Consider the following 25740-nt stretch of genomic DNA (forward strand, 5'->3'; position numbering starts at 1 on the left):
TAGCATGGATCGGATTTAGATCTTCTCCTGCTCATTTGCTGCTGCTTCCATTCAGCACCTATCTCAGCACCTATCTCAGCCACTCATCTAAATTTTTCTCTCATTTCAATGCACAACTTTTTCATTTGTTTATTTTTTAATGATTATGAGCCACTTGATTAAGAGCAGGAGGGGGGTGGCTGTTGAGAAAAGGCAGCAGCCGATCCGTTTCCGCATGGATCATACTAGATGATCTCTTTTGTTGTTTTTAAGTGTGTTGTAAATGTGTATAAGTAGTTGGTGACAAAGTTTGTCACATCAGAAATCTATGAACACCACCCAACAAGCCTTGAGTCAAAAGATGCTGGTATGAATTTTTATTCTCATGAGCTAATTTTAAAAAGTTATTAAATCGGTCATTAAAATAAATCAGCCACCGATTTATAGATCAAAATTTTATGACAGCCTATTTGATCATGAAAAATTATTTTTATATAAAATTTAATTTAATTTTTTAATTTTTAATCTTTTTTATTATGTTACTATTTCCTTTTCATTAAAAAAAAATTGTAAATCTCTTTCAATTTTAAATTTTTCCTAAAAGTTTCATCTTTTTTAATGTTTTAGCAAATAATATGTTTATAAAAAATATATGTATAATAAGTTTAAATATAAAATATAAAAATAGATGATAAGTGAAGTAGTGACAAGGTATTATTAAAATACGCAGAGGTCACGAGTTTGATTTTTAGATATCAAAACTTTTAATTTTATTTTAAGAAAAAGAACACTAAAATCGATCACTAAATTCGGTTGCTAAATTTCAGTCACTAAATTCGTCGCAAAAGCTTAGCGACTAGCACTTTTTCAACCGAAAATTAATGGTCGCTTAATCGGTCGCTAAACGTTTTAGTGTCTAATTTTTAAGCTTTTCCGGTCTCTAATTCGGTGACTAAGCGAATTTTCTAGTGGGCCTGCACAACAAGTCTGTTGTAAGATGTTTTGTCTTCTGTAGATGTTTTATATCGGCCCCATACTTGTACTAACCGATGAAAAGAGGGAATATGCTTTATTTCTTGTGTCAAACAAATGAATAATAATAAGGGCAAAGATCCAAAGACTAGGAGCACTAGTGGTCGGATATTGTTTTCACGCTTTTGCGGTGAAGCCGATATCACTGTAACTTTTACTTTTGCGGTAAAATTTTAACTTTCAGGAATAAAATCCAGAACTAAAAAAATATCTTTGTTATATGAATAATTGGTGCTTTTAATTTTATCGAGTTACGTCGGTACGACGGTCCTCACATTCCAGGCTCTAAAAGTTTAGCCGAACATAGTGTCTACCTAATAGAAATAGTAAATTTCATTCATACATGAGGAAATGATACTTAATATATTAAATATAACAGTACTAGTAACAATAATATGCATAAAGTAGTACATTGAAAATAACAGTAAAGTAGAGGAATAAGAAATTTGATACATCTTGAAATCAAAAGAGCTTTAAAAATAGGTGCTGAAAAATATCTAAAATTAGTTTCGAAAAAATTGTGCCGACACGATTACACTACAAACGATTCAAGGACGGAGTGCAAATCTCCAAAATCTAGCTCTAGTGTGCACTTATCTCTCAGTGTGAAAAATAAGTGCCTTACAAATAAGTGATTTTTTGCCTAAATTATAACCAAGCTTAGATACTCAAAAGTGAAATCTAAAATCCTATTTATAGTTATAACTGGTAGAAAGTGTCTTGAAATCATGTAGGAGAAATGTAGAAAAATTTGGAAGTGGGAAGAAATTGATTCCAGCGCTGCTTCTAATTTTCAGCCTCCAAATACCATGGCAGACGCCATGGCCTCATGGAAAACACCATGAGCATTAAACTTGGAGGCCACCCACTGAAGGTGTGAAAATGGCATTTTTGGGCTTTCTGAAGTCGATGGCGGACACCATGGTCTCATGGAGAATTCCTTGTTTTTTCTGGTGGCGCCCTTGGCTGCAACGTCATGGAAAACGCCATGACAACCAATCTTGGTATTTTTCTATGTTTTTCGCCGTTTTATCTCGTTTTCTCGCACAGAAAGCTTCTACATGTTAAATTCATGAAACCAACACAACCTACTATCATAACATGACAAAAAGGAGATAAAATAACATAAAATTCCATGTGAATCGAGTCGAAAATGTGATATTTTTTGTGGTTATCACTCTATTTTACGACTCCTTAAAGAACTTATAAGTTCTTCTAGAGTCGTGTTGTTTAGGTTCTTTGACACCTTTAAAGAAGTCACCATGGATCTTCATTTCTTTGAAATACTTATGATGATTTTATTAGCGTGATCTGCAGTAGTGTAGCCTTTATCTAGAACTTTCAGACTAGCTACAAGATTTTGAAACCTTGAGGGCATACTCTCAATAATGTCATCATTTTCCATCTTGAAGGATTCATAATTTTGAATCAAGGCCAAAGCTTTGGTTTCCTTGACTTGCTCGTTTCCTTCATGAGTCATTCTAAGAGAATCAAATATAGACTTCGCATATTCTCTATTTGTTATCTTTTCGTACTTAATGTATGAAATGACATTCAATTGAATGGTTCTTGATCATTGATAATTTTTGTTGTCATTTTTTCCCGTTGATCATTCATAGCATCCTTTAAATTTTGACACCATTGGTACTTAAAGGATGTGTGTAACCATTTGTTACCAAATCCCATAGATCAACATCAAAGTCAAGGAAGAAAATTTCAATTCTATCCTTCCAATAGTCAAACTTTTCCCCACCAAAGATTGGAGGTTTAATAGCAAAATGATTTTTTTTATCATTGTTGGTATTTGTAGGTGGAACTTTCACCATTGTGTTTCAAGTACTGGATCTTTATTTGATGCGATTAAGTGTTTTGATAATAATCAATACTAGAACCAGAGCTCTGATTCCAGTTGAAGATTAAAAAATACAAGAAAGAGGGGGGGGGGGGGGGGGGGGGTTAAATTGGGTTTCAAGATTTAGCATTTTTTTTGAACTCTGAAAAACAAACTGCACAATAACTACAACAATAAAGAATACAAGATTTTATCTTTGTTCATCGTTAACTAGACTACCTCCAGTCCACCCAACCTAGATGATTTTACCTTATCAACAAGGACTTAATCCACTAATCAAATAACTTTTGATTACAAACTCAATGATACACCAGTCAAAGACTTCTCAAGATCTTGACTAAACCTTTAGTCCCTCAAGGAAATTTAACCAACCTGATTAAGTTACAAAGTTCTGTTTACAAAGTGCTTCTTAACAAGCATATACACACAAGTTAAATACAACAAGATTTACAAATAATGAAAGTTATGAAGCTTTCATAGTAATAATAACTTTCTGCTTTGTGTTGATTCTCGACTTAGTGTTTTTCTCTTGTTTTGACTTGTTTCTTTTGAACGAGAATGTATATCTTCTATCTGTCGTTTTTTCCCATGGTTTCAAACACTCATAAATAGATGAAAAATAGATTCGTTGGAGGGTGAAGTTGAAATTTCATAATCCACAACTTGCATGAAGACGTTGAGTAGTGCAGTACTAGAGTGGCGGTAACAACATAGTGGAAGGTGAGGATGATACATTTTGAAAAGGTTGGTACTGACATACAATCCTTTATCTAATCTCGCAGGGTAGTGGAAATATTGATGATTTGTATTATTTAACATTTTCACACTATCTCTCATCATAGTAATCTTCTTGAATTAGAGGCTTCTGATAGGGTATGGTGAATCTTGATCAGAGTAAGTCTCCAGTGCTATGAGAAACGTTAAGTCTTCAGATTCTTGAATTATTAGAGTCAATCTAGATAAAGTTCTTTTCAATTGTTGAATTGATATTTGTAGAAGCAGATAGTTCATTGTAAACATTGTTTTCATTCTTTAACGGTTCAAAGTGCATTGGATTACCCAGAGTCCAAAGTTCTTTGTTTAGAGTTCATAACTTCTCTTGTCCAGAGTCTACAACTTGCAAACTTAGATTTCAAAGTTTATGAATAAAATTCGTACACTTAAGCAAACCGTTAGAGTACAAAATTATTCTCTATACAAGAGTACTTGTAATCATCAAAACTTGAAGGATTAATTGACGAACCAAACTTGTTCCAAAATTGTGGGCTTGTGAGTCGAATCACAACTTACACATGATTGGAATCACATCTTCAACTTGATTTAGGTGATGAAGGTTCCCACAACCTCTTCCAAGTTTGAGTCGAATCAGGACTTAAACATAACTCGAATCACAACTTGTTTGAATCGAATCACAATAAAATGGGCCACTCTTTAAGATCAAATCTTGTTCCACATTAATTTTACACTTGACTTAAATCAACAAGTGTTCTTGACTCGAATTAAACATGATTTTTTCACCATTTTTTGTGCTTCATCTTTAGCGCCTTTAAATAGTTTTCTCTTTCTCAAACCTTTCACAATGTTAAAAACATACACTTCCATTGATTTAAAAAATTATTTTAAACCACTTGTTCTATCATTTTCAAAAGAGTTTTGAATCTTTCTCGAACACTTGCAAATAATTTCTTTCATCTTCTATCTTTTTTTCAATTGTAGCATGGATCTAAATCTTATCTTTGAAGATTCGTGATTGAATTGAAGAAATTTGTTTTGTATTTAATGTTTCTTTGAAGATTTGTTTAAGACTTCTGAGGCTTGCAAGAGTGTGTGGTGTTGTGACTGGTTCTGACATTTACAGTGAAAAAGAAGGAGGTTATTCTCTCTAGTTTGACTTTGATAGTATTGTGTAGAAGTTTACAAACATGGTAGGAGTTCTTCTCAATCTTCAGATAGACCAACGCTCCAGATATCGACGAATTTGTGTAGAAATTTCCACAGATGGAGACTTAGGCGCAGGTTGTTGGGTCTGGAAGATTCAAGAAGTGATCTCGAGTAAAGATTTTACATATAATGCAGTTTGTGGAGCTGTGTACAAGTCAAGATCTAGAAAAGAATAAGTTTAAGTTTTCAACATTTATTTTGAATTGGTGATTGTACGAACTTTTGTAATTTTGTTACAAATTATATTGGAAGACCAACGAATTTTCAATGGGCAACCATTGGAGAATGGATTAAGCACAAAGTAAGGACGAACGTGTCAAACCACTATAAATCCTACTGTACTATCTTCAATCTCTCGCTCACTCTCCTCTCTCTCTCTCTCTCTCTCTCTCTATCTCTCTCATTTCAATTCGTAGTTAATTGTATGATTATGTTGTTTCTGTTACTTTCTAGAATTGCATGCTGATATGATTTTTTATTTGTAGCGATTTATTGCATAAGTTTTAGGTTTTGTTAGAATTGGTAATTCAACTTTGTCTTAGTGTGGATTAAACCTGAAGACTTTGATTGTAGAATTTTTGGCATGATTGAAAATCAATCGATAACACTTCCTGTAGAATTGAACAATATTATAAAACAATTAGTCTGTTCAGGTTATTATTTACAAAAATATTTGGATCAATATTAAATTTTCGTATAAAAAATATTTAAACCAACAATAGATTTTTTCCCGTATGCCATTTTTGGATCAAAAGTATTTGATCATAAATACCATTTCTCGTATATAAAAATATTTAGATCAATAATAGATTTATTTCCCGTATACAAACCTCATTTTTGTTTAGGTATTATTTACAAAAATATTTGGATCAGTATCAAATTTCGTATATAAAAATATTTAGATCAATAGCAGATTATTTTCCTGTATACCATTTTTGAATAAAAATATTTGGATCATAAATACCCTTTTTCGTAAGTAATAGATTTTTTTCCATTTACAAATATTATTTTTGTTTATGTGTAATTTACAAAAATATTTGGATCAGTATCAAATTTTCGTATATAAAAATATTTAGATCAATAATAGATTTTATGCCTATTCCATTTTTGAATAAAAAAATTTGGATCATAAATAACATTTTTCGTATATAAAATTATTTAGATCAATAATAGATTTTTTCCCGTATACAAACTTCATTTTTGTTTAAGTATCATTTACAAAAATATTTGGATCAATAGTAAATTTCGTATATAAAAATATTTAGTTCAATAATAAATTTTTTCCCGTATATCATTTTTGAATAAAAAACATTTGGATCATAAATACCATTTTTCGTAAATAATAGATTTTTTTCGTATACAAATATTATTTTTATTTAGGTATCATTTACAAAAATATTTGGATCAATATTAAATTTTCGTATATAAAAATATTTAGATCAATAATAGATTTTTTGAATAAATTTTTTCCGTATATCATTTTTGACTAAAAAATATTTCGATCGTAAATACCATTTTTCGTATATAAAAAAAATATCAATAATAATTTTTTTTTTGTGAAAGAAAGAAGTGAGAAAGTGATGAAAGAGAAAAAAATTAAAAATGGAAAGAGATTTGATAAGTTTGATAAAATACAAGAGTTGTATTATTTTAGTAATAAAATTAAGAACTTTATAATGCAAAGACCAAAATATCACAATTTTAATGTGGTGACAAAAAATCAAATTTTAAAATTATTTTTTACTTTTTCACAACTATTAATTTTCTTATATTATAGATTTTAACATTACATAGGAGACTTGTGAATTTCCTTCTAAAAAATATTATTGCAACAAATTCTTTTACAAACTCATATAGCCGCCAGTCAAAGATTTTGAGTAAATAGTGCAAAACAGATGTTCTTTTTTTTTGTCTAAAGATATTATTGTGTCTTTTTTGCACCATAGTATTTTTCTCATGATGTCATTTTTGTGTTTCATTGCCTTTATGAATTCCACTTTAACCTTTTTCTAAACTGTCATGAAACTTTTCAAACTTGAAACATGCATAATAATAATTTTTAAGAATACAAAATGAGATGGGCTTGCACAAATATTCAGGCTACAAAAGAGAACTCACTCAAGAACATATAAAGAAAAACACTATCCTTAAACCATAACACACACATGAAGACACACAGCCTATGATTATTTCTTTGCGACTCCATTAATTTTTTGGAGCTTCAATAGTTTTAGGAAGAAGCCCTTTTTCTCTGCATGTATCAATGGCTTCAGTGTACATATCCTCCAAACCGTACTTAAACTCAAATCCCAAATCTTTGATCTTCTTTGAAGAAAATTTAATATGCTTCAACTCATCAGGAATATTCTCGAACCTAAAAATCCAAATTAAACAATCAGTCTAGAATTATTTAACTTTTTTTTATTTTTAATATGCTTAAACTCATCAGGAATACTTACTTTGTAGGGACATTGTACTCTGGAAATTTTGCATTAATTAGTTTTGCAATGTCATGAATATTAGCTTCACATGCATTACAAATGTACCTCCCTTCAACTTCCATATGCTCATACAAGAATATGTGAGCTTCACAAAGATCATCCAAATGAACAAATTGACCTTGCTTTATAATTGAATAATGAGCCTCATTTCCTGCCAATTAGAGTACAGAAAATTAAGATATTTCCCAATAATATCTCGATCCGCACCGAGAAAATTCATAAATTTCATTATTATGTTTATGTAATGTAATGTACCTGTAATAGGGGAAAGGGCAGTGATTAAGCTAGGTGGCATAGATGGACTAAGAAAGGGGCCAACAACAAGAGGTGGAATGATAGTGATGAAATCCATGTTGTTTTCTTTAGCAAATTTCCATGCTTCTTGTTCAGCAAGTGTCTTTGAAACAAAATACATCTAAACAAACAAAAAATATAATCAAGATTAAACCATTGTTAATTGAAAGTGATTATGATGTAACTTAAAATCTAAACATATTGAATCTAAATAAAATGAATAAAAAAAATGCATTGATCAAAATAAATTTCTAACCCATCCAGTCATTTTAACTCTCCTACAAAATTCAACGTCACTCCAACAACTCTCGTCTAACAAGAGCTTTTGATTTTCAGTGACGTTGATGGATCCAGCTGATGATGTGAAAACCAATCTACGAACAGTTTTCGCCTTGAGACATGATTTCATGATGTCTAGTACTCCATTTATGGCAGGTTTGATCACTTCATTCTGCAAATTCAAATCAAAGTTCAAACCATTTTGCATTTCAAGAATGATTTTTCAACTAATTTTTCATCATTTATATTTATTTTTTCAATATTAGGTAGATATATACCTCAGGGTCCTTGGACACAAAATCCATTGGTGTAGCCACATGAAAAACTCCTTTACAACCTTTAATTGCTTCATCAAAACTTCCCTCTTCAGCAAGATCAGCTTTCCAAAGTGTCAATTTGCTATTTGCACCCGGCAGTTCCAACAAATGCTTCACCTTCTTCATGTTATCTACATGTACAAAACCATAATCCTTAGTATAATTCTTTTTGTTAGTCTAAAAAATGTGACTTAATTTAGGCATGATACATAATGTGATGCAACATAAAAACACGAACCTGGATCGCGAACGGTTGCTCGAACTGTATAACCGTGCTCGATGAGTCGCATGACGAGCCATGATCCGATGAAACCTGCGGCCCCGGTAACACAAACAGTTTCGGACACAGAACCCATACTTTTTTTCTCTGTTTTATTTTTTTTTGACTTTTTTCCTCTTATGGTTTTGGTTGGATTGAAGGTTGAATTGGTGTATCCTCATTTTATAGAAGATTTGTTGCAACATTCCCAACGAAAATTATTTTATTCAATTTTTTCTCTTTTTATACGTGGAGACACTTACGCAAATATATTTGTAAATAGAAGTATAGTGATTAGTGAGTTTTCTTAATAAAAATTAAAAGAAAGTATTATGAATAAATTTGACTATTTTTGGACAAATAAACTACTGTCTACAACTTTCTGCTGTTGAGTTCGTGACTTACCAAATGGTTTTTTTTTCTACAAGCAAATAATATTATTCTGATTTTAATAAGTCCGCACCACTCCGTTTTATTTTTTTTGATTTTTACGAACGCGGACATTTACATAAATTTTTATATTTTAAAATTTGAAAGATGCAATATCCGCGAGTCCACTCCATCTCTCTTTCAATTTTATTGAAGACAAAACAAAATTTTAGATCGGAAACCTTTAATATGTCCGTCTCGTTTTTTTTCTTTCGAGTTTTTGGAGGAGGAACCTAAATGATATGAGCATGTGTTTGCCACCCTACTTAAAAGTTATGATGATATTATCCAAAAGCCATCGCCAACTTTAAGCTAGTCATGATTATATTCATCCAAAAGCCACCACCAACTTTAAGCTATCAATTTCTTTTGAAATTCTCCATTCACTTATGCTGCAACTAAAATTGTGGAATAGTGTCAATAGGAAGTTTCCAAAGCTTGTAACAAGTTTTTATTTGTTTTTAGTAAATATTTCAATGTTAAATTAATTATTTAATTAATTAAATATAGATTGACATAATTAATTAATTATATTATAATTAATTGTTGAATTATTTTATTGAGTTTTATATTTGAAAAGAGTGCGATGAATTGAACTATTCAATTAAATTCAATGAGAAGTATCTGACATCAATCGTAGGAATTGAACCTGAGACATTGAGGAGAGCACACCCTTAAGACTCAAGATTTTACCACTAGATCACACACACGCATATTAATCAAAATTAATTATCTTTTTGCAATTGAAAATAAAAATTAATGTATATATGCAGTAGAAAATTAAAGTAAAGAAATTAAGTGAAAAATAAAATAGATAAGGTAAGAGAGATGACACCATAGATTTATAAAAGTTTGGTATTAAAAAAGTGACATATTTTTTCTTCAAGAATTGATCATGATGAGAGTATATATTATTGCTTGAGAACTTTTAGAAAGTTAATCCAACGAAGCCCCTTATAAAAGAAAATGAAGTTTTTAGGATAACTTCTACCCAAACAATGAACAGAGGCTTGAAGCAATTAGTCTCCAAACCAAACAACAAACAAAATTGAAGCCGTTAGTTTTCAAACCAAATGGAGATTTTACATAGGCGGATCTTGAACCGTGATATTTACCTAGCTAATCTCGAACATATTGAGCTTTTAACCGGGCAAAACTAAAAAACTGAATGAGATTTTACATCATCCCGATCTCTTACCAATAGAGCTTTTAACCGAGTCGAGCTCGAGAACCAATGTGAAAATTTTTCACTGGTTAATCTTCACAAACCCAAAAGAGAGTTTTTCTTTATTGAAAGAGCTAAACCATTGGTTGGGAGTTAAACAATTGAAAAAGCTCACTACAAAAAATGTTCTCTGCAGCGACGTGGATTACACGTCGCAACATGCAAAATCACGTGGCAAACAAAAAGTAGCGACGTGAGCATTTATGTCGCAGGAGCACGCGTGGCAACATTGTAGCGACGTGGAGACCACGTCAGAAAGTAGCGACGTGACTCCCACGTCGCAACAGGATTACATAGGAAACATCCCACTGCACACACAGCAGGTGTGGGGAAGTGTGTTTGTTGACCAATGTAGCGACGTGTTTCCCACATCGCTACATTAAATGTTTTTTTTTTTTTAAAAATTGATTCACGCTAGATTTGTTTTATTTTATATATTTTATATAATTAATTAATATATAATAAAATATAATATATAATAAAATATATATAATAAAATTTATATAATAAAATCTATAAAATAAAATTTATATAATAAAATCTATAAAAACTAATTTATATAATAAATTTATATAAAATAAATTAATATAATAAACATTATATAATAAATTCAATTAAATAAAATTTAAAATTTAAAACTAATATTTTAATGAATTAAAATGTAGAATATTTTACATTAAAAAAAATTTAAAACAAATAAAATACAAAATGTTTTTAAGAGGCATCATCCGGAAAATAGTTATCCGGATTAAAATCATCAGCCACCCCGTCATCCTCCGGCTCTTGAGGAGGAGCATTACTGTAATTTCCTCCTCCTTGCATAAACCGTCTCATCTGCTCCTCCATCTCAGCTTGCTTCTTCATAATTCCCTCCATCTGTCGCGCATGCTGCTCCTCCATATCAGACTGCTTCTTCCGCATCATCTCGATCTGGGCCTCACTTTCGCGTCTCGCCAATTGCCTTACTAATTCAGTTTGTTCCTGTGTCAGATTTGGTTGACGCGATCCACCCTCTCCATCCTGAACTCTTTGGAACAGATTACGGTCACCAGATCTATAGCTGGACGCCAAATTTCCAGCCCCAAAAAAGCAACCATTAGGCCCTTTATCTTTAATAACGTCACACCAAATGTAGTGATCAACATCCGCGTTAAGCGGCTCCCCCTCTGCTGGCATGAATTGAGGATTATTTTCCAGAAAAATGGCAAGTCGTCTATCATATTCTTCCTGCACAAATATTCAATAAAAAAAATTAAGTTAAATATTTAAATGCATATTTAATGATACTAAATAAATATATACATATTATAAATTAAAATATATTAAAACGTTGCCACGTTATTTTCACGCCACAACTTATGATTTGCCACATGATTTTCACGTGGCAAATTATCAATTGCCACATGAAATTCACATCACAAACTTTGTATCAATATAAAAAAAATAAACAACGTAAATTTCACTTACAAGATACATCCTAGTGCGCTCGTCGACAACACCTCCCGATCTCCTTGTCCGGGTCCTCGAAATCAGCTCAGGCATCAATGGTCTTCTACCCAACTGCTTAGCTTAAATAATATAATTAAAAATAATTAGTAAATTATATTATGAATAAAGAAGTAACTTAAAAATTTTAAAACTTTTACCAATCGTCGGGCATGCTCGGCGGTGCTAATACTTCCAACTGTGTTGACACAACCGCCCTTTTCAGATGCCCTCATCTTCTTAAAGGTTTCTGATTTAGCCCGGAATTCTGGAGTCCTCCAATATATTACAAGCTCCTGAAAAACCTCCTCGCCTATCCAGCTAGGACGGATGCCGTGAAGCTCATAATTCTCCCTTACTCGCCGCAGCATATCAGACATTCTTTTAGAGCATCTGGTATTGAAAACTTTCTGAACACTTTTTTCACTCAAAGGATCCCACACACATTTCTCCTGCAATAATGTTGTATGACATTAAAATAAAATGTTAAGTAATTATAATGAGAATTTTATTTAAATAACTATAACTAAAACAATAAATTAAATGCATAACCTACATAAATAACAATACCTTAAACATTCTAAACCATTCATCTTTATTTTTGACGTCCCCATAGCTCTTAAAAGCTGATTTATACATCTGCTGAATTATATAGCTAACAATCCTAGCAGCAGTCCGACTCGGCGTAAAACTGAAACAAAAAATGAAAATGTTAGATATAAATTTATATAAAAAATGAAAATGTATACATATATTAAAGTTTTTAAATAGGAAACTTACTTGCTTCCTTCGGGATGAATCCAAAATCTACCGTCAACGACATGAATCTCATCGGGATCATCCCTCCCACGAAGATCAGCTCCGTCTATCTCATCAACTGCCTCATCAACCTCACGGGCTGGTACATGTGTGGGATGTGGGGTGCGTGAGCCTCCAACCTGTGTGGGGCGTGGACTAGGAGATCGTCCAGCCTGTGTCGGACGTGGACGGGGAGATCGTCCAGCCTGTGTGGGGCGTGGACTAGAAGATCGTCCAGCCTGTGTCGGAGGTGTACTACTGGATCCTCCCGTATGCTGAAAGGAGGAAGTCATCTGCATGGGATATGAGAAACCAGATCCTCCAGTATGCTGGAAGGATGAAGGCATGCCAGTATGGGCGAATGGAAAGCTGGGCGGGGGCACACCAGTATGTGTGAATGGAAATCTAGGTCCTCCCGCCTGCTGGAAGGACGGGGGCACACCAGGATGCTGGAAGGATGGCGGTACCGCTGAGTACTGGAAGGATGGCGGTACCCCAGACGGGAATGTGTGGGAGGAGAGTAATGGGGTAAAAGCCTGAGTATTGGCTAAAGACATATGATCAACACTCTGAGGGCGGGAAGACACGGCCATGGGAGGCGCCTCACATACTACTATCCTCGGACGTTGGGACTTCTTACCACTATCTTTACTCTTAGGTGGCATTTTACCTATTTTATTATTCATCAACACATAAATATTCATCAACACATAAATATTCATTAACACATAAATATTCATTAACACATAAATAGATATTTAATAGATATCCACTAACACATAAATAGATATTCATTAACACATAAATAGATATTCATTAACACATAAATAAATATTCATTAACATATAAATATACATTCAATGTTTAGTTATTCTTCATCTTCGCTATCCACATCATTCTCTTCATCATTCTCTTCATCATTATCTTCCATGCCTCGCCATCAGATGGATGCCTCATAGTGCCTGGACTTGTGTTATTTGTGTGATGCCATGTCATTTGACTTGCACTGTGCATTGAAGCAAACATTCTTTTTAACCTTGGTATTATTGGAAGATAAAACATGGACTTTACTGCTACACGGTCTTGATTAGTGTTAACGGCTCTACTGGGAACTTTATATCTTGGACTCTCACAAAACTTACATTCCTCCAACAACCCATCTTGAGTACCAAACTCATTGTCGTAGAACAACATACAACCATTAATGCAACAATCAATCTTTCTTACTCTTAAGCCCAACTTCGACACCAACTTCTTTGCTTCATAAAATGTTGTAGGCAAGTTGTCTTTCATTGCAGTTGAGTCCAACATCATCTTTACGAAGAATTCCAAACACTGATCAGGAACATTCCAATTTGCCTTGGCGGCCAACAATCTCACACAAATTGATAACTTTGACTCAGACGATCCATCAAACAACGGCGTATTCATCTCATTCAACAACTGATAAAATTTTTGCGCTTCCTCATTCGGCAACTCTTCCCCACCAAAATCTTCAGGCTCATCATAGGTCACGTTCACACCAAAAGCATCCTCAACCATGTCACCAATCAGATTAAAGTTTTCCTCATATTCCACAGGCGGCCGACTACTTGAAGCATGAGAGTTGCTAGTCTCTTGTACGTTACTAGGCAGTTCTTCACCGTTAAACGTCCAAACCCAATAATTTGCAATGAAACCCCTTCTATGCAAATGAGCTGTTATTTCCTGTGGGTCACTAATTATTGGTCTACATTCACATTTAAGACAGGGACACCTAACTCCTCCTTCGCTTCGACATAATTCCTGAGCAAACGCCCAACTTATAAACCCTTCAACTCCTACTATAAAATTGGGTTTAAGTCCCATTCTTCCTGGAAATGTTCTATCGTACATCCAACTACGATAATACCGATAATATTCCATACTGCACATTTATACAATCATTGTCATTTTGAGTTAGAATACTAATCAACTTGATACTATTCTTAGACGTATACTAGTTAATATTTACTATTCTTAAAAATATTATTTAATAACAATACTACTAATATTTTTAACTACACATGTTATATTGAACCTATGTTAACCATAAAGTTACTATTTTATTAACTACACATTTTAAGCTACACATATTAAAAATATTCTTTAATAAAAATACTAATTTTAAATATTTACTATTATTAAAAATATTATTTTATTTTAAATTATAATATTTTATTTTTTATTTTTAAATATAAATAATATTTTGTAAACATAACTTTTACACTCATTAAGATTAATATGTATATTATTTTTAATAATAATTTCTATTTTTAAAAACAATAATATATATTACATATAAAACATATTCTATTAGAATTTTTTTAATAAAACTATTTTTATCAAATATATATAAAAATGATGTATTTTTAATTATAGTTTGTTTATCTTTCTATTCTTCAAAAAAATAACTTATTTTATATAAACATAAAAAATTCATAACTTATATGTATAAAGTTATTTTCTTGTTAATATTTTATTTTCATAATCCATAATATAAAAATATTATCCTTTTATTATAAACATAAAAAGTTAATTTCTATATATGTAAAAATTAAATTTATAATAAAAATTAAATTTTATATAAATATTTTAATAAATATTCTATTTTTTTATAATAAAGTATAATATACCTAATAAACAAAAATATATAATAAACATATCTAATAAACAAATATATATAAATATAGTATAATAAACATATCTAATATATATTCTGTTTTTTTAAAATATAGTATAATTACTCATTATAATAACTAATATATATAATAAAAATTAAAAATAAAAACTTTATAATATACCTAATAAATAAACATATATAATAAACATACCTATATATATATATATATACTACAACAAATACAAACACAATATAACAAACACAATATATACAAACACAATATATACTAGAATTTTATAACAAACACAATATATTTTCAACAAATACAATACCTATTAAACAAATTTTATAAACAAATTAACATATATACCTATTAAATCTATTTAATATATACTATAATACACAAAAATAACTTACCTCTTCTTCAATCTACTCCTCCTTCTTCAATCTACAACCTTCTTCAATCTACTAATTAACCTATACAAAAAAAAATCAAAAATTAACAACAACATATATAATAAAATTATCAGAAAATAAACAAAATATCAAAATAACATTAACTACCTTTGATTCAAAAAAAGAATTGGGATTGAACTGATTTGGGAGAGAAGGGTTGGATTTTAGGAGAAGGGTTTGGGTTTGCAGAGAAATGGTTTTTGAGTTTGCAGAGAAAGAGTGAGAAAGGGTTTGCAGAGAAAGAGTGTGAAAGGGTTCGTGAATGGTGGTGGGGGGAAGTGAAATGGTTGGATTAAAAGACAATGTAGCGACGTGGAAAGCACATCGCTAGTTGCCACGTGACATACACGTCGCAACATGGCAACGGTCACATACACGCCTGCAGAGCTGCCACTGTGTCACATCAATGGAACGTTGTATTTGAATTTTAAATGTAGCGACGTGGTAATAACGTCACAACCAAATTTTTCATAAATTTGAATATTCCCCCCATTTGAACGTTATGGGGTGTGGTGAATTAATTTATGTAATTAATGTAGCGACGTGTATCCCACGTCGCAACTGTTTTTCACATTACCCCATGTCTGACTTCTAGTCACTTTAAAGCTGTAAAGTTATTTATTATTAAAATATAGGTGGCGATGTTTAGATCACGTCGCAACCAGAATTTTCTAGCCACGTGTTGTCCACGTCGCAACTTATGTCGCTGGGGAGGAGTTTTTTTGTAGTGGCTCTTGTTTCCAAACATGAGTTTTTTCAATGGTTTAACTCCCAACCAAAATAATCATTCCCTAAAGAAGAATAATTTACTCAAGATAAAATAATCTACTCTTGGTAGATTTACAATAAACCTTTCACCCAAAATAGTATCCTTACTAAGATTCAAGGACACTCTCAAATGACTATGATTTAAAATGTGAGAAAAACAAAAATGATATACATCGATGATGAGAGAAATTAAGTGAGATTTTTCACGTTTTCTAGATGATTTGAAATGATAAAGAACCTCTTTATTTATCTAATTGATTATGCTGATTGACTAGACAATACAAATAATTGATTATTGTTGCACAAAATAGAAGGTTTAGATTGAGAGTTGTTAGCGCAATCTTTAAGAGAATGTCATAAACAATTTGTTAGACGCTGGCCTTAGGATCTAGAGGGGGGGTGAATAGATCGTTCACAGTTTTACGGAGTTAAACGACTTTTCAGCGGAAGTGATTCTGAATCGACTCGCGTCTATTCCGAACCACTATCGAAACGATTATATATGTGTTTAAAAACCAGTCAAAGACTTGAGGTAAGTGATAAGAGTATACGTTGCAGAATCAAAGCGTTGCTCTTATTGAAAATCAGATTAACTTCTTGTATGATGGACAATGTTTGCAATGCAGTAAGATTGATAGAAACAAATATACAAACACTTGGTGATAATGATCAAATTGAAGGTAATTCAATGTGTGGTGGATTGTGATGTTTATGTAAGTTCTTAATTCACAATCTTAACACTCGAATCGTTGATCAATTTGCTATTATAACCAAATATGAACAGAATGTAAATGAAAAAGTAAAAGCGACAAGAACACGATATTTGTTTAGGCAGTTCGTCGATCGTCCTCGCTACGACTACGTCTGCCCCCAATTCCAAATTGAAATTGGGTAATCTTTCATTAATGTTGAAAGTAGTATATACAAAGAAGATAACAAAGCGATAAACGATAAACCAATTATGTCGATCCTTTGAATCTTCTTCCCCCTTAATCTTGAGCAAGATCAAGGTTATCCAAGAGCTTCACTTTGATTCCCTTCTGCAGTGTCTTGATTCCTTGAACTCCCCGTTCCTCAATCGTTACACTCAGCCGAATCCTCAATGAACGCCTCTTGATAAAACCCCCAAGAACCACCCGTCGTGGAGGACAAAACCCGCAGATTTTATTCACCAACAAACCCCACAAACCTTCACCCACTAGGAATCTTCAATTCCGTTCCATGGACGTTATCGAACTCATCACTAACCCGCAACGCAAGAATGATTATGTGTAATTGTGTTGGAGATGATGAAGAACGAAGATGAGAAGCGTTTGTGTATCTTTCAGTCGTTGGTGTTGGCTTGAATAATTGAACCTTTGATAATATATATATGATAGCTTAACAGTTGGAGATGAGAGAAACAGGATTTTTGGCATTCTTGATCGGTTAGGTCGACCTCTTGTAGAGCTTAGGTCGACCTAGCAGTGCTTGCAGAATTTTGCTCCCAGTTAGGTCGACCTGTTAAAGGAGTAGGTCGACTAGAATCCCCTTCAGATGCGTTCTGGGAACAATTTCTTAGGTTAGGTCGACCTAGTTGTTGTGTAGGTCGACCTAGCAGACTGATATGTAGATTTCTTCATTTTAGGTCGACCTGGGTTGTCAGTAGGTCGACCTAACTGCTGATTTTCTGCATTCTTCTTGTTCTGCTTGTGTTGAGTCGACCTATATGCATAGTAGATCAACCTGTACTATCATGAGTGATCAATGCTTGCTTTTCTTTGAGTTTTCTGCTTCCACCTTGTTGTTTGAATGCTTATTTGAGTTTGCCATGAATCAAAAACATCTTTGAGTGTAATCTTGTATTCACATACTCCCCCTTTTTGATGATGGCAAACCAATAGTCAAAACTTTGGTAGTAAGTGATAAAGACTCAACAAGGCTCCCCCGTACATCCAGCATCTATCTCTCAACCAAGCAATCTCTTCACAAAACTCCCCCGTACACTCAGCATCTATCTCCCCCTTTGACAACATCAAAAAGAGAGAACGAGAGAGTAGAAGAGTAACGAGAGAAACATAGATAAAAAATAATAAAACAGGAAACACTAGCATTCATGGTGTAATGGATAAATTGTATACAGTGAAACCATAAGATCTAAAGATGTTTCAAAGAACATTACAACATACATAATCATTAACAGAAGCAAGTAGAGGTGACGTAATATCCAAAGAAAACTTTGAATGTTACAATCAAGCACACATAATATTCAGACACATTTTAAAGAAAACTAAACTAAGTACTTAGAATATTCATGACAGTGATGGAATGAGATGTAATGATATGATGAAATGAAAAGATATGCATCCTAACGCCTTCCCCGTCTTCCTCTTCCTCTTTGAAATGTTTGAGGACGGTCTTCTTCAACTTGTTCCAACAGATCAAGCACGGAGTGATTTAGAGTATTGAAGCTTTGACTTAAGTTGGCATGACGATGCAATGCCGTTTCCTCAAACTGATTCTGTCTTAGAGTTGAGTTGGAGGCTCAAAATCGCTTTTGTGGTCTTGAACCAAGTTGTACAACGATTGATATTGTTGTTGTTGTTCTTCATAGCGATCTTGTTGGAGCTGTTGCATTTGTTGGAATTGAATCTGTTGTGTGTTGAAGTGTTGTTGTTGTAGGAGCTGCATATTTTCTAACATGGAAATGATGTTGGTTTGATCTGGTGGAGGCGGAGCCGTGTATCCCCAAGGGATATCCTCTTGTTGTGAAGGAACATATCTCCAATTTGCATCCGTATCTTGTGCAACATCTTCCATGTGATGATCATCATCATTTGCATTGTCTTGATCAAGTCCTTCTTCTTCATTTCCCGCATTGTTTCCAAACTCCGTGGGATCATCATAGTTGTAGATAACCTTCCCTTTTCCCTTTTGAATGAGATAGTAGGTTTTCCTAACTGGATTCCAATGGTATCCCATAAGAGTCACAGTGGTTTGAGAGAATTCTTGAGATTGATGTATGCGAGTGTAGTGTAAGTGATCAAGTCGCATGCCGAAGTGATTGACAATTGTTTGAATGATTGATCCATAACACAGGGCTGTATTTTTCTGTTGGACTTCATGAAACTTAGCAGCTAGGAAGTGAGGCCAATGTATACGCGTTCTATTTTGCAGCAGATACATGAGCACCACTTCATTCCTTTCAATTCTTGAATACCCTCCTGCCCTTGGTCGAATGATTCTTGAGATTACCCAATTTAAGAGCCTAGGATCTCGTTTCAGATGACCGGCTGTTATTGTTTCATTAGGTCTGTCAAATACAGAAGGGTCTTTGAGGATAGTCTTCATGTAGGCCTCATGGTCATAGTTTCCCGGTACATCCCCGTCTACCATACAGAATTCATCACCTACAATTTTCAGACCGAAGATACTAATCCAGACCCGTTTGTCAACAACATGCGACCTAGAGCCCATTTTGAAACGGAAATTACAACCATCCCCTTTTGTAAATCCTGCATAGAAAGCCCTAACGGTATTTTCACAGTACGGAGTATCACATTGCACTAAGGGATGAATATTTTGATGTTCGATCAAAGCAGCGACATCGGGGATATGCATGTTTTCGACAAGATTTGGATCATAGGTATATTGCTTAACAATTTTTCTTTTCATCTGCCAATTCTCAAAATTTTCCCTACAATCAGGATGAACAAGAGCACTTACCGGTTGAGATGATGAACTAGAAGCAATTTCCTTTCCTTTTCTTGATTTTGGAGGCATGGTTGAAGATGATTTGTGTGAGAGGGATGATTTTTGAACAATTTTGAGTTTGAGGAATTAGGGTTAGCCGTACCAAGTGTGATGAGAATGAGAGGGAATGAAAAAATGGAATGTTTTGAATGAATGAGAGTGGGTCAGGTCGACCTAACAGACCCAAATCTGGAAAAATGACAGCAGTAGGTCGACCTAAAGTGAGGCTGGGTCGACCTAACAGAAGTAACATGAAAAATGACCAATTTAGGTCGACCTAAATTATGAGTAGGTCGATGCAACTGGACCTTTTTAGTCTTCTGTAAAGAAAATTCTTCTGTAGGTCGACTCAAATACAGAGTAGGTCGACCTAAGTTCCCTTAAATGATGAAAATGCCTTAGAAATGTTTCTATATGATGTATTTTTGCTTTGTCATTTGCTTGAATGCCCAAACATTGTATGTTATGAATGAAAATGATGAACACATATACATATGTAATTGAGAAGAGTAGATAAGAACACATGAAGTCACTATAAGCATGTTAATTGATAGCATATTATAACATCAATAAAATTTTTGGAAGTGAACAATAAACATGTTACCGCTTTCTCAATATGTAGGTGTTTTGTCATCATTGTGTGGAGTCCTCTTGTTAGTGTGCCATACTCCTAGATTTGATGATGAATTGTTTTGATGAAATGTTTCATGACTTGATTCCTTGATTTTGCGAAACACTTTTCTAATATCGATCACTTGATGTTCTCCCGGATGCGGGACATGGTCCCAAACAATATTCTGCTAAGAATAGGTTTAAAATCTCTTTGCAATGCAACTTGCCAATTGCACATCAAGTAATGCGTCCTTTGCGTTTTTCGAGTTAACTGTATTTGTGATGTATCTTATACATTTGTGATGGCCAGGTCACCTACATTTCCTCTGCCAAGTATGGTTCTTCAATCTGTCTTTATAGATGACATACCAAGAGTGGTATGTCTTCCTTTATGTGTCTTGAGCACCAGCTGTCAAGGAACCACCACCTTTCGGCGATGTCAAGACACTTTTCCTGCAAAATTAATTTAGAGTGGAAGGTCCCCAATCTTCATTGGGTCCTGGATGGTGAGTACATACATTGTTGCACTTAGGCAACCATTGAAATACTCCTTTAGGAACTAAAATTCTCCTAAATTTGCATTTTTCAATGGTATGTCCCTTTTTGCAACAATAATGACAGGTAATATGATGAGAATATGGAGTTTTGCTAGTTGATACTGTAGCAACCTGCCTAAAAATTAGACTTTTAGAGTCGCCACCTATTCTGAAGGGCGAATAGGAAACCCTACGCAGTTAAGAGATCTGGGTAAGATACTATATTCAGGTCGAGGGAAGGTGTTAGGCACCCTCAACCCTTTCCTAAAGGCTAACATTTCAAAGATGAAGGTTTGTGGCAAAATATAAAGAAAAGTGACAAACAGAATAGGGTTAATAATTTTAATCATTGACATGATTAGGGTTTGAAGGAAGGGGACTCGCCTTGTTGCCAAGTGCCTACGTATCTCCTTAGGGAGAATCAGAGTCAACGTAGTTCGGGCACAGGGTTGTACGCCATAGAGTTTGATTTGAATGGTTTGAAGGCTTTTTGAATGGCCTATCGTAGTTTGAATTTGATTTGAAAGGCATTTTGAATTACCTAGGATAAAGATCCGTAGTGTCGTGGTTTAGTGTGTTTTAGTTGTTTGGGCGTACAACCCTGATTTGATATGGCACTATTAACCGCAACGATCAATAGATTCGATCGCCATAGTTAACAGATTAGTAGAGGATTGCTGGCAATTCTAATCGATTGATTCGATTATCACTTTTAGCAAATTGATGCATTTTAATTATTAATTTATTAATTTATCGTTACCCCTCATAACCGATAGTTTCGATTACAAATAATAACGAATTGATAAGGGGAAATATGCTAATCATCATAACCAATAAGATGGTTAAAACCATTTAGCAAAATAAATTTATTTGAATTTTAATTTATAGGATTTGATTAATTAAATTAATCGATTATTAACCATCGCGACCAATAAATTTAGTCGGAACGAGTAACAAATTAAATCCTAAAAACTTCTGCCAAATGGCCAATGGGATTGGGCGAACCCTAATGGATGATAACATTTTTAGGGTTTTAGTGTCTTTAGAATTAAATTTAATTAAGTTAATAACCTTTGAATAGTCGAATAATCGGGAGATATAATCGGGAAAATAAAATTCCTAAAAAAACTAAAATAATCCTAATCCTAATTATATTTCTAAACTAATTAAATAATTAAATTAGAATTTGATTTATTAAGCTAATCTAAACAATTAAACAATAAAAATATAAAATTATAACAAAAAGAACCTGGTTGGGATCTTGTGTGGCAGCTTGTTGAGGTGTATGGTAGAGGTGCGTTTTGACCCATTTGATGTGGCTTTGCAATTGATCTGATGGCTTATATCCGAAGGTGCATCGTAGGGGTTTATTGGTGGCGCACACTGGATCTGGTGGAGGCGTTGCAATCCAGTATTGCTTGGTCCTTGAAAGTCCACAATGAGGGAGCAACAACAGGCCTTCAGATCTGTCTTTGTGGGGATCCAATGGTGAGGACATGACGGTCCATGGTGAGGATGCACGCTCAACATACTCTGGATCTGCGAGTGTTATCAAAGAAAACAGAGAAAAACAAACAAAACATGCCCACAGCCATAATCGAACTCGCATCGTGTAGGTCATGGACATATACCCCTTGCCATCTGCGCTGGAGCTGTTGGTTGTCTTTTAATGGAACAAAACGATATAATAATAAAACAACAAAAATTGAATTACAAGGATTTCCGCGCCCAGAACACTGCGCTTCTTCTTCTTCGTGCAAAATAAAGATGCAGACCTATGGCAACAATTTCAAAATGTTGACGTATCACCCTAAAATCATAAACTGAAAAATATGAACCATAAATCACATTGAAGGGCATGAATCAGTTTAGTTTGATCCCCTGAGTAAGATAACAGCCTCAATTTCATGCAATTCAACCTGTATCAAATAATCCCAATTCAAAGCTCTAAAACCTAACAATGGTGAAACATTAAATCTACCAAGAAACTTCAATTAAACGATTCTAAAACGTTCTAAACATGATTATGAACATGAATATACGATTAAATTAGATTTACAATGCATAAATCCACGAAATCAAAAAGTTTCAAAGAAAGGCCAAACCGTGACGAATTGGTCTTAACTCAGAGAGCTTTGAGCCTGAAAACGGATCGGAGTACCCTCAGAGACGCCTCTGGAGTGTGCTTGGATCAATAGAAATCCTTGAATCGGACTCAATCCCCGAATCCCACAATCACTTTTTCTCCATTTTTTGAAGCTTTTTACGTTAGTTTTGGAGGCCGAAACCTGTCCCCCTTCGCCTCTGACTCAGCTTGGATACTTATAGACATTCTCTTAGGTCAACAAACTTGCCCATAATCCATTTAAATCTTGCCTCTTTATGCTAAAAAAAGATTTGATTGGGAACTTGATTGAAAATCATGAAATCTTTCCTAAGTTGATAAAACTTTTATTTTTTCTTCTCAATCTCTATTAGCACGAAATTAACTCACAAATATGGTGTTTGGATTATTAGAATTGATTGGCAAATAAAACCATACAAATCTTTTTGTGCTTTCTTTTGACTATTTGATTTAAATGATATTTTAAATGAATAAAATTCACTAAAAAATATAATAAAAATCACATAATTATGGGATTGGTCTTGGGAATTCTTGGTGACCTCATAAGCAAAAAAAAGTCAGGCCCATTTGTAAAGATATCCATTTTGAACCCTTGAAGATGAAATAAGACGGACAAATTTTGGGGTATGACAGATACTTTTGGTACAAAAGTGTATTTACTATATAAAGGAGTATACGATCTTTTGAACTTATTTGGATCAACCGCAAAAGTCACTTTTGGTTGTAGAGCCTTGTCTAACTTGGCTTTTAGATCTCTTACTTCTTTTTGCCAAATGTGACATGTCTCACAACCAAACCATGATGTAGGATCTATTTCAACTTTATCCTTTTGAATGTCTAGCATAGATTGTTTTAAAGCTTCCATATCCTTTTCGGTTTTCTCAACTTTTGATTCAAGATATGAAAATATTTTCTTATTTGAGGCCAAAAGTTTGAAAGCTTTAATTGCATCTCTATGTAATTCTTCAAAAGCAAGTTTTAGTTGAGAATGAGATACCTTATCTACGAGTTCAGGTTTAAGATGACTTACAGCTTTCTTTTTCTTGTGTTGATGAGCCATGAAACATAGGTTTGCTGATTCTTCTTCATCGCTTGATGAGCTTTCACTAGATGAATCACTTTCCCATGCTATGTAGGCTCTTTTAGATTTGTTATGACCTTTGCTTTGGTTCTTCTCCTTTTCTTTCTTAAGGTATGGACAATCCGGTTTGTAGTGACCGGCTTTCCCACAATTGAAGCAAAGACCTTTGATTTTTCCCTTGTTGTCGTCATCTTGTTTGAACATGTTTGATTGCTTTCTATAGTTGATCAAGCCTTTGTCAGAATGTTTTGCTCCATTTTTCTTTAGATATTTGTTGTATCTTCGCACAAACAGTCCCATTTCCTCATCATCGGAGTCTTCGTCATCACTTGTGTCACTATCCTTTGGCTCTCGTTTTGAGGTCTTGGAGCTCAAAGCTTTTAGAGCTATTGACTTCTTCTCTACCTCTTTCTCCATGTTCTTTTCTTTCTTTGTCCTTTTCTCATGCATGTCAAGGCATTTAAGGTGTTGTTCATGTTCCTCTAGTTTACCAAATAGAGTTGTGATGTCTAAAGTGTTTAGATCATTTGCTTCCTTTATTGCTGTAACTTTGGGTTGCCATTCCCTGTTCAAACATCTTAAGATTTTGTTAGTAGCAACTGCATTGGAAACAGGTCTATCAAGAGAATTTAACCGATTTTTCAGATGAACGAATCTCTTCTGCATGTTTTCGATGGATTCACCATCTTCCATGTGGAAGAGTTCGAACTCTTGAGTTAACGTATTGATCCTAGCTAGTTTGACATCATCCGTTCCCTCGTGGGCAACTTGCAATGTGTCCCACATAGCTTTAGCTGATCTACAATGGGAAACGCGATAGTATTCATCAACTCCTAGAGCTGAGATTAGAATGTTTCTCGCTTTCCAATCGTATGCATATCTCTTTTCATCTTCAGCATCCCAAGTATTTTCTGGTTTTGGAACAACTGCACCAGCTGCATTTGTCATGGTGATCTGAAAGGGACCATTGACAATAGCTGTCCAGATGTTCCTATCAATTGCATTGATGTGGACACACATACAATCCTTCCAATAGCCATAGTTTTCACCGTTGAAAACTGGAGCTCTATTGTGAGCCCCTTTAGGTCCGGAAGCCATCTTTCCAATAAGTGTTTCACGTAGCACGGAATAAACCAGAGCTCTTGATGCCACTTGTTAGACGATGGCCTTAGGATCTAGAGGGGGTGAATAGATCGTTCACATTTTTACGGAGTTAAACGACTTTTCAGCGGAAGTGATTCTGAATCGACTCGCGTCTATTCCGAACCACTATCGAAACGATTATATATGTGTTTAAAAACCAGTCAAAGACTTGAGGTAAGTGATAAGAGTATACGTTGCAGAATCAAAGCGTTGCTCTTATTGAAAATCAGATTAACTTCTTGTATGATGGACAAT

At 33.8% G+C, this 25740-nt stretch overlaps 2 protein-coding genes across 2 annotated transcripts; both read right to left on the minus strand.

Moving 5' to 3' along the window:
- Window positions 1-6849: 6849 nt before the first annotated feature.
- On the minus strand, window positions 6850-8612 carry LOC131596618 (dihydroflavonol 4-reductase-like). Its single transcript, XM_058869337.1, has 6 exons — window positions 8434-8612; window positions 8157-8326; window positions 7856-8050; window positions 7561-7720; window positions 7264-7456; window positions 6850-7178 (listed from the first exon to the last, which is right to left on the minus strand). The coding sequence occupies exons 1-6, from the start codon at window positions 8549-8551 to the stop codon at window positions 7010-7012; spliced, it is 1005 nt and encodes a 334-aa protein (XP_058725320.1). The 5' UTR covers window positions 8552-8612; the 3' UTR covers window positions 6850-7009.
- A 599-nt stretch (window positions 8613-9211) lies between these two features.
- LOC131598629 (uncharacterized) lies at window positions 9212-11670 on the minus strand. The gene is made up of 3 exons (XM_058871211.1): window positions 11576-11670; window positions 10965-11335; window positions 9212-9281 (listed from the first exon to the last, which is right to left on the minus strand). The coding sequence occupies exons 1-3, from the start codon at window positions 11648-11650 to the stop codon at window positions 9212-9214; spliced, it is 516 nt and encodes a 171-aa protein (XP_058727194.1). The 5' UTR covers window positions 11651-11670.
- Window positions 11671-25740: the final 14070 nt, after the last annotated feature.

The sequence above is a fragment of the Vicia villosa genome, linkage group LG4 (genome assembly GCF_029867415.1).
Source record: "Vicia villosa cultivar HV-30 ecotype Madison, WI linkage group LG4, Vvil1.0, whole genome shotgun sequence".
Classification (NCBI taxonomy): domain Eukaryota; kingdom Viridiplantae; phylum Streptophyta; class Magnoliopsida; order Fabales; family Fabaceae; genus Vicia; species Vicia villosa.

Coding starts and splice junctions, on each gene's coding strand:
- LOC131596618 (XM_058869337.1), bottom strand. CDS start 8,551: ATGGGTTCTGTGTCCGAAACTGTTTGTGTTACCGGGGCCGCAGGTTTC. Junction 8,051..8,156: donor TTGTGTCCAAGGACCCTGAG/GTATATATCTAC, acceptor TTGAATTTGCAG/AATGAAGTGATCAAACCTGC. Junction 7,179..7,263: donor GAGTACAATGTCCCTACAAA/GTAAGTATTCCT, acceptor TTGGATTTTTAG/GTTCGAGAATATTCCTGATG.
- LOC131598629 (XM_058871211.1), bottom strand. CDS start 11,650: ATGCCTGAGCTGATTTCGAGGACCCGGACAAGGAGATCGGGAGGTGTT. Junction 11,336..11,575: donor AGCGCACTAGGATGTATCTT/GTAAGTGAAATT, acceptor ATATTTGTGCAG/GAAGAATATGATAGACGACT. Junction 9,282..10,964: donor ATGGAGGGAATTATGAAGAA/GCAAGCTGAGAT, acceptor CCACAATTTTAG/TTGCAGCATAAGTGAATGGA.